Genomic DNA, 9,366 nt, shown 5'->3' on the forward strand with positions numbered 1-9,366 from the left:
TCTTCTTCTTCCTTTACCCTTCTAGTCTCTTCTAGATTTATTTTTGATCCAAGTGTTTCTGATTGGCAGCGGCTTTGGTAAGAGTTAGAATGTATGTGAGCTTTGTAACTATAGGAAAGACTGTGCAGTAAACACACCTCAACAACATCCCAGTGGTGTGTGAAATGCTCCAGCGGGGTGGGGTAGATGCTGAGAGGTGAGAGAGGGGAGGGAGGCAGGACGCTCTCATCATCGGCCTCCTGCATGGAGGCGAGCTTGTCGGATGAGAATCCTGTCAGGGTGGAGAACAAGAAGCTGATGTAGTCCACGTCCTGCAGAGCCGCTTCCTGGCTCCCAACAGACCAGCCACTCAGGGATGACCTAGAGAAAACAATCAGTTAACACGTTAAACAATTATCGACTCAAAATTAACACAAAGCTGGAAAGCCACATCTTTTTTCTCATTCATGATGCCTTGTTTTGTGAGAGCATCATATTGAGGACAATCGTGCGTAGAAATTATGAAAAATTCTTACTTGTCCCAAGGGTAGGATAGACCTCAGTAGGAAATGTGAGTGAATAACAAGTGTGTTTTGTGAAGCCCAGGAGGCAAATGCAGAGAGAACTGTCTTCTCAATGCTCCATGACAACTCTAAATTCCAGCCTCCCAAAGAGCTCTTTGTATTATTCCCATTACACACACATCCCATCTGAACACAACACTGCCTCCCCTTAAAATATGTATAACACTGCCCCACTGACACAAGCAGAAGGCCAGACACACAACTGCATGCAGGTAAAGGTAAGCTCTGGGTGTTTAACAGAATATAGAAATATAAAAACTGCTTTTATTGTCATCCGTGAGTTGCATATCAAATATACAGGGCAACCACATCAGCACCTGCCAACATGCAGAAAAAAGTAAGAAAAATGTCAGGAATATATCTGTGAAAGTGCAACACTGCCATCTGATGGTGGCAGGCTAGAGTTCCCAACATTATTTTTTAAGTTTGACAGTTCGACTCCAAAAGTGAGGGCATTCCTGCACTGTCAAAAATCTATAAAAAAGGGGTTTCCTTACACGCACACCAATAAATTGTGTTCATGTTGCCTCCGCAGGTCTATGGGGGTTTTCAAGCTCACCTAAGGTGTACGATACGAATTAGAGAGGCAGCGAGGCCGGCAGAGAATCGTCCAGTGGTGCAGCAGCAGCTCAGATTGGCCAGAAGAGACTGGGACATCTCGGGTAGAAAGTAGAGCAGTTGCACCATTCGTTGCTGGGACTCTGCTGGTAAAAGCACCACAACTCCTTCCTGTGGATCTTCACACACACACAAACACACTTCACATGTATAGAGACAGCAATGCAATTTCTGGGGATATGATATACGGAAATGAAAAAGAGACAGACAAGCCTAGCCACTACAGTAAAGGCTCAGATAATATATGTGTGTGTGTGTGTGTGTGTGTGTGTGTGTGTGTGTGCACTGTTGTTCTGTCTGTCTCTGACGCACATGCTGATGTCAGAAGACCTTAGACAAAAGGAGTCTTGTGATGGTGAATTGCTGGCTCTACGGCAGTTTCTATCCACCCCCCTACTCTCCTGGCCCCCTCTGTCACACACGGGCCTAACTATTTTAACATCCTCAGAGCAGTGAAATGTACATGCTTATTACCACTTTCTGCCTCTGGTTATAGTTCAGTTTTACAAAGTGGTCTGGGGTGGGAAACATGGAGTTACATCGCCTCCTAGGGAAACTATGGTGCAACTTGTGGTTCATAAATCCGTTGGCTTAGTAACATTTTTTTGCCCTTGGTAATTTGACCATAGTTGCTGCATTTTGTATTGTACTGAACTGTTAATGCATGTGAAAATTATTACGTATGGAACTGTCTCCTTGTTTGACCCTCTAGTTGAGTGTGTTTACCGTAAAGCCTGCAGGCGTGTGTGTTCAGACTGTTGAGCAGGTCTTTATGTCTTCGAGAAGCAGCAGCCTGGATGGACAGGATAAGTCGCTCAGAGAGAGCAGGGTTACGGTGGCCCAGCTGGGACAACTGCACAGGAAGAGATGCCAACCATCGACACAGCACTTTACTCCTTCAGAGAGACATAGGGAAGGATAACATACAGAGGTGCATGTGAGCCAAATGCAGCCAGAGTGACAGTAAGGAATTATGTGTCTAGATATAAAGGCACTGTGTGAAGTTTTGAATCCCAAGACTTTCCATTTGGGCCTCCATAGGCCAATTGTTAAGCAGACAAATGTAAATAAGTTTGTGTTACATACGAAAAGGCCTAAAAAATAATATTAGAACACTGGGCTTCAACGCCAGAGTGGAAAAAATGTCTTTGCTGTCCACTTTGTTTACAAGCACGAATAAAAACTAGAACTGCAAGCAGTTATGACGGGGTCCAAGCCACATTGCGCCAGTTGTCCCGATGCCAGTCGGGGAGCTCGTGAAAGCGGAACCCAAAGCGGAACTTGGGGAGGCAAACTTCAGGAAATATCAAGAGGTGTGAGCCGCAAGGTTGGCAGTATAATGCCGTTTCAAATATCCCAGAGCCCTAAAGGATTTTTGACCACCTCTGGTCAGTGTGATTTCATTTTCTATAAAAGCTTGTAAAACATTGTCCATAGTCAATCTATGAACACCGTTTCTTTTCAGGAAAAACTTGAATGTTAAAAAGGTTGTAGGACCATAAAGATAAATAAATAAAATCTCACAGATAGTATTTGTGTTGTTTAAAACAGTTCTTTATATTTGAAGTCATCCAGTGTAAAAATAAAAATATTGAACATTATAACTCATATAAAGTACAAATTATTTACATTTCTTACATACCGTGTTATCAATCTTGCATGTAACAGTATGGATTAATTGCACAATGACCCCGAAAAACTATGGGCTTCTAGGCTAGATACAAAACCTTCTATAAAAGGGATAAGAAGACAACAAAGACATCAGCAGAACGGGTCTCCAAAAGACAGTATGTTTCTACTAGTTATAATTATAAAGTTACAGAGTTATTAATCAGAAGTGCCGTTTGACGTCATATATGACGCACTCGACCTCAGAAGAGATAAAATGGTCCAAAAGGGTCTATGTTGATTATAGCGCGCCCTAATGGCCTATCTTTTCCAAATTTGGAACAAAGCCTCCGAGCGGCAGACGAGTTCGAAAAAGTTGGTTTCGCACTTAGCTTAATATTGCAAAAGAAACTTTGAGCAGAAATGGGCGTGGCCTAAAACAGGTGACTCAGTTTGATTCAGTGAACACGTGGATGTAAAGTTTTTTTAATGCGTCATGTGGGAGTTATATGCAAAAACACATTTCACGTCATTGTAGCGCCACCTAGTGGTCCAATTGTACAACTATCCTGTTAAATTCATGTTTCATTCATTCGTTTCATTATTCATTCATGTAAATTCAATTCCTTCACTTTAGTCTAAGTGGTTAATCCAAACGTTGATCCCATAGGCCACGCCTACTTTAACCAATCAGTCCACCACTGTAAGGGGCGCCTCAGGAGTGGTCTTAGATGATGCCCATCAAATTTTGTAAAAATCGGATGAGCCATGAGTCATGAGATATAAACTTTTTTGTATTTGTCATGCTCCCTAGCTTTGCTACTGCGGTTCCTAGCCCCCTCAGGCTTGGACCCCTAATTATTATTTCTCAGCGAGGGCATAGTTCTGGATTAATTAGTTTAAGTAAGACGTAATTGGATGTAGACTATCCTACACATGATCCTTATTAACCCTTCCTGCATTTCACTGGATGAATTAACTGCTCCCGAAACAGTTACTGGTCTGTGCTTACTACGCACAATAGCGGAGCTTGTGAAATGTAATCTGGCTGTGCAACACTATGATGCTATCGTGCAAGGATGTTAAGTTCCTAGAGGTTAAATCTAATATAATATTCAAAACAGGTACTCTCCAATACTGCTGTGTGCAAATGCTGTAAACCTCCACTTTGAAGAACAAACATAAACATAAAAAAAACAATGTCGGAACTTACCTCGCTATGTGAGCATGTCCTTGCTCCTGCAAGTAGAGCTTGCTGTAGAAAGAGAGCAGCAGGGATCGTGTCTGTAGATTCAGGTTCCTTTGCTTATAGTAGATATACACTGCTGCCATCAGCTCCTCTGTCACTGCTACAACAATACAAAATCACAAATATTAAAAATGAAAATTACAATAAATTTTTTTTATTCTAGTTCACAAACTAGTATCTGGATACCAACCCATACTCTTCATATAAAACAGAAATAAACACTAATCCTACTAAAATCATGCTTTTGCGTTTATTACAAGATCGGACACACTTTCACAAATACACCGCAACATGCTTACTTTTGCTTCTCTGTGTGAGAACCATCTTCCACACAGTACCCAGCAGCATGTGAAGCTGCCTGTAGCTCAGTTTCACTCCGCTGCCCAGAGTGTCTCGGACAAACGTCCTCAGAGGTGTAAGCCAGTCTCCATCTGTTTCTCGACCGAGTCCTTGCCTTTGGCTGAGAGACACCATGACCTGGCAAAGAGTGATGTTTAGGGCCAGAGGCTCCACTGTCAACCCTGGGACGGCAGCAGTCTGCTTACTCCTAAAGGAAGGGCAGTGGGATTACAGTAGCTAGAGCTAGTAAAGGTCTTCATAAAAGTATGTATGATTACAGATCCTGGGTAGTTAATACTGTGATGATTCAAAAATTAAAGAAGGGGGATGTTTGCTTGACATATTAAATGATATTCCTTACCTTTTCAGATCAACCTTCTTTTTATGTTTGGGTGTGTCCCGAGTACCATAGGGAAAGTTTTTTATGAAGTGCTGCTTAAAATCTCCCAGATATTCTTTATAGAACCATGCGTCCTACACAAAGACAAGGCATTTTTTTGTCAAGCTTTTCTTGTACAAAAAAAAACATCTGTATAAAATGTCCTTCTCCTTGCCTCACCAGTGCATCCTGGTGCTCTTGCTGTGGGGCCAGTTTTCTCAGCAGCTGCAGAATAGACAACACCTGGAACATTACAGACATGGCATCTGGGGTGAGCAGGTGAGCGCCCTCAGTGGGGTTCCAGGGACAGTCACTGGTAGTGGCTTCTACCCACACTTCTAGCAAAAGAGGCACCAGTGTGGCTGCAAAGCTCTGAACAGCTTCAGCTGAGTCCAGACTCTCACCCACTGCGGGTCCAGGGTCCACATCCGGTCTACACAGCAAGAGAATAGAATAAAGAATATGTTCATCCTGAAATATAATTGTTTAAATTAATTCAACTGAAAAAAAAGTTAGTCCTTTGTTACGTCATATGTTCATTTAAATCCCATCTCAATACCTATTCAGGCGTTTGTGGTATCTTACTTGAGTCTAAAAGTGGACTGTGGAGTTGGTTTGGCCCCTGAATGCTCATACACCTTCACCCCGACCTTGCTGTACGTGAGCTCTTCCCAGCTGAGATACAGAGGTGTAAGCCTGCCATCTCCACTGGAGCCAAACACTCCTTCTGTTGGAATAAAAACATCACTTTCCACTGGTCTTTCCTCAACTACTGCCTGCAGAAATCGCCCAAGTCTGAAATAAAAGTGACACAAAATAAAAAGGTCAGCAGCTTGAATTTCCATTGAACTTAACTAAATTCTTCAGAATCTGTGGGCACATGGCCTCCTTACCTGAGCAGCACAGAGAGCCGCCACTGCTGACTAGTCACAGCCCTGCTGGGGTTGACTGACAGAGCCCAGGTCCGTCCTTTAGCATCTTGGGCCTTTTTGGCTCCTCCACTGCTTTGTCTATGAGAGATCAACTCTAAGAAGTTAGTAAGGAGTACTGCAGGCCGCGCTGCAAGCAGAGCAGGGTAGTGCTCCAGCAACACATCAAGGACCTTCATGGCGTCCTCCTGGATGCCTGTCTCAATGTGGGTCATGGCACAAGTAAGGTGGGCACTGAGGAGGGGGAAAAATGGAGCCACTCGTTCTGCAGGCACAGACTGTGCAATGAATCTGGAAGCAGTGAACAATTGAAGACAGTTTAGCCCATGTTATTTTATGAAATACACAAAAGTCAAGTGTTTTACTGTATTGTTGTATTCCTGCATCATTGTTGCTTCACTAACCTGAGCACACGTGTAGCTGCCACACGAACATTGCCATCCTTGTCTGTGAAAACAGCTGCCACTTCAGAAAGCAGGCGAGAGAGATGCTGCTCTAACAGAGAGGGATTAGCGGACAGCAACTCTCTCAAACCCAACAAGGCACTATGTTTCACATTGGGACTGTAATGGTGGAGCTGAGACAGGAGGTCCTAGTGAAGTAGAGGGAAAGGGGAGAAACAGCAGACTGCAATGTTGGAACTGAAATATTTCAAAAATGTATTTGAAGTGAAAGCATGCGATTGCTGACATGTGAAACACAGGTGAAGAGCTTACATTGATACCAAGGTGTCTGTGTGTGGTGGGGCCACTTGAGTCTCTCTTCAGCTGATCGGTTAGATTGATTCCCTTTGAGCGGAAGTTGGTGTTGGTGGCATTATCAGCTTTGGGCTTTGTCTTTCCCACCTTTAATTTCACCTTCTGGAAGTCATCTTGTCTCTTCTTCTTCTTGGATTTCATTTCTGCAGTCTATACGGCTGCTGTATAAGTAACCAGACATGCAGGTGAGATGATGGAACTGAGTGAGTAAATTGATTTTAATGAGGACCATACTGACCACTGGCGTATGTTTGGATTGGACGACTTAAGTAATAAAATGAATAATAATTTATACTTTTTATTAATCCCCAGTGGGTAAATTACAATTTACACTCTGTTGTTCTTACACACACTTACACAGTAACATACATTTTGCAGCACAAGCAATCCCAAATAGTCAGACTAGGGTTACCTAGCTGCACCTGTATTAACGTCAGCTAACGTTAGCGAGCTTTTAGCTAACTATCTCGTATCATAATTCAGCATCATGCAGGACAGTTCGTAATTTTACTCACCACAAAAAAAACTCTTCGATACCACCGTGATAGGTTTAAACAGCCTCAAAAACTCACTCGGTATATCGATTTTAAGAGTACCCCCCTGCTAACAACAAGTATCAAAAACGTTACAAATAAAAGGAAGATCTGTCTTCTTCAATCTCGTGTTGATACCTTGGGTCCTCTGACTCTGTGTGCACAGTACATGTTCAGAACACAACGGCTGCGCGGCTTTGAGGGGCTTACAATATAAAACCTCTATGACCAGGACCCCATAGACGTTTTTAAGATGCTCAAGCAATATTTGATGCACTTACTTTTAATTAAAATGAATGAAATACAAAAGTTTTCCATAAGTGGTCAAAGAACTATAGGAAGATGTTAAATACCTTCTTCAATAATGTTCTGCAAGGAATAACGGTGAACCCTGGCTTTCAAAACGAACGCACCTCATAGTTGTCCTCATAAATGCCTTTGAAATATTATGAGAATTAATGAATACAGTGATAATTAGAAATGTATTGTGCCCGCAAATTATTTCGATTCAGATTTACAATGAGAGTCCATTCGGTGTTGGAATTAAACGTGTTAAATTTCGTCTTTTTAAAACTGGCAAAATAACTGCTTCCTATTCTCTCCCATATCTCTCAGAAGCGGCTTTGTTTTTTTCCATGTTATTTTTCTCATCGTAGCGAATGTTTCCTGCCGACCTTGCGCCTTGAGGAGCCCACAGTTTGCATTAAAACATCTCGGGTAGGTTAGGTAATATTATCATACCGCTTAACCAGTGGAGGCATAGGATATTTGACGTTTGGACTTTTTTTTGTCAAAAAAGCCCGGTAAGTTAGGGCTCGGCTGGGCCTGAGATGAAACGAAACAACGCAAGTAAAACCAATATCTGCTAAGATAAGATAAGCTATCGATCCTAACTCAATACCACTTGCGAAAGCATGTCACTATATATCATAAGGGGAATTACCTAGAATAGGAATATTATTTAATATGACCTATTTCATTGTCCCACAGTGCAGAAACAGGAAATGGAGGCTCATGCTTCAGCCAACCAGCCTCCACCTAACAATGGGCCGCAGTTTAATCAAAGGAGAAATGTCAGGGTAAGTATCACCTAACTCCACATTGGATGAAATGTACACGACTAAAACAACACAATTAATACAATTAATTAGTATTACGTCGTGATGCTGGTCGCTTTTGAAGGAAATATGATTTCCTTTTAATGTTTTTCCTTACGATGATAGTGTACACTGGCTGTTTTGATGCCTGATGCAGAGCCATGCGGCAGCAGTCCTTGGCATGTGGACTTGGAGCCAGCCTTTGTGCTCTCGGGCTTTGCTGTATTTGCACTCTGGTTTATGAGGACCCCACTCCGTGATCTGGGCCTCACATATGTGGCCTGTTATCACTGTTGTGGTACAAAGGGATTTCTGAGTACCAGTTTTGCAAAGGTTGTGGGCTTCACAATGCAAACATGTCCTCAATGTTCTGAAACTGCTTAAAGTTTTCAATTCTTCTCAAATTTGACATTGAGCTCTATGTGGGATGTGACCTGGATTCTCTGAACTGGTGTCTAATGGCAGGCTCCTCAGTTTTTACTTCTGAGTGCTGTCACATTCAAAACCATATAGGTATCATGTTTAGCAGGGCTCCTGGGTGGATTCTCTAATAAATAGTTTTGAAAGCAGTTACTCCCAATGTTACATGATATGTGAATCAGCTGCAGAACAGACCCTTACTGCAGTGATTGCTATACACTAATTAAATTCAGTGCACGAAATCCCACTGTTATTTGTTTATTTTTGTCAAAGATATTTTACTTTGTATGAGCCACATGCATGATCTGGAATTTCCCTTGTGAAATTCATCTGGTCACTGGTTTCATAACTGCCATGATGGTAACAAGACAAACCCAAATCCGGGCTAAAAAATATTTTTATACAGCTTAATGAGCTTTAATGATTAAAGGGCTCCCAAACACACCACATGGGGTCTAAGGCCACACAAATAATGGCTTTATGGCACATATAGTGTGGCGGACATAAATGAGGAGTTCAGTCCTCTGCTAAGTGTCATCCTGTCACTAATGTATGTGTCTCTCTCCTTCATGTGGGTTTATTCCCTCCATTGACAGAGAAAGCAGCCGCAGCATTCTGCTGATATAGGTAAGTTGTTTATACACGGTGCCAGTGCTGAGAGTTGAAGCTTGAGATCTTGATTTCCCTGCTTCATGTCATGGGTGGTGGCCTGTTCACCACTCTTTGAGACTCACACTCTCAGAGATGGGGGCTGCTGTGGTGCCATCCATGCTTTTGGTCTGTGGAAATCAGTGTTTGCCACAATAATCTTGCAAAACATTTTCCAGTATCTTGCAGCAATTTTTCTATTAGAGAAAATCTTCAATATTGGAT

The 9,366-nt window shown here is 42.3% G+C and overlaps 2 protein-coding genes across 8 annotated transcripts in view; one reads left to right on the plus strand and one right to left on the minus strand.

The window, feature by feature from the left end:
• The window catches only part of tex10 (testis expressed 10), a 10,877-nt gene extending 3,524 nt beyond the window's left edge, over positions 1 to 7,353 (minus strand). The window contains exons 1-12 of one of the 4 annotated variants that reach the window (XM_032519383.1): positions 6,959 to 7,353; positions 6,402 to 6,604; positions 6,090 to 6,277; positions 5,650 to 5,976; positions 5,342 to 5,551; positions 4,937 to 5,189; positions 4,739 to 4,851; positions 4,338 to 4,585; positions 4,003 to 4,138; positions 1,908 to 2,077; positions 1,123 to 1,300; positions 138 to 360 (exon numbers count right to left, since the gene is read on the minus strand). In XM_032519383.1, coding sequence (XP_032375274.1) covers positions 138 to 360; positions 1,123 to 1,300; positions 1,908 to 2,077; positions 4,003 to 4,138; positions 4,338 to 4,585; positions 4,739 to 4,851; positions 4,937 to 5,189; positions 5,342 to 5,551; positions 5,650 to 5,976; positions 6,090 to 6,277; positions 6,402 to 6,584 — 2,229 coding nt within the window. In that variant the 5' untranslated portion in view covers positions 6,585 to 6,604; positions 6,959 to 7,353. Of the gene's footprint in view, positions 1 to 137; positions 361 to 1,122; positions 1,301 to 1,907; positions 2,078 to 4,002; positions 4,139 to 4,337; positions 4,586 to 4,738; positions 4,852 to 4,936; positions 5,193 to 5,341; positions 5,552 to 5,649; positions 5,977 to 6,089; positions 6,278 to 6,401; positions 6,609 to 6,955 lie in introns of all 4 variants that reach the window. The other 3 variants (XM_032519382.1, XM_032519381.1, XM_032519380.1) reach the window with 3 other exon arrangements.
• Positions 7,354 to 7,434: 81 nt separating this feature from the next.
• si:ch211-197h24.6 (uncharacterized) overlaps positions 7,435 to 9,366 on the plus strand; it is a 5,358-nt gene continuing 3,426 nt past the window's right edge. For 2 of the 4 annotated variants that reach the window (XM_032519388.1, XM_032519391.1), the window contains exons 1-3: positions 7,435 to 7,693; positions 7,967 to 8,055; positions 9,090 to 9,120. In XM_032519388.1, the coding sequence (XP_032375279.1) occupies positions 7,981 to 8,055; positions 9,090 to 9,120 (106 nt within the window). In that variant the 5' untranslated portion in view covers positions 7,435 to 7,693; positions 7,967 to 7,980. Of the gene's footprint in view, positions 7,822 to 7,966; positions 8,056 to 9,089; positions 9,121 to 9,366 lie in introns of all 4 variants that reach the window. The other 2 variants (XM_032519390.1, XM_032519389.1) reach the window with 2 other exon arrangements.

This window comes from Etheostoma spectabile, chromosome 6 (assembly GCF_008692095.1).
Source record: "Etheostoma spectabile isolate EspeVRDwgs_2016 chromosome 6, UIUC_Espe_1.0, whole genome shotgun sequence".
Taxonomy (NCBI): Eukaryota; Metazoa; Chordata; class Actinopteri; order Perciformes; family Percidae; genus Etheostoma; species Etheostoma spectabile.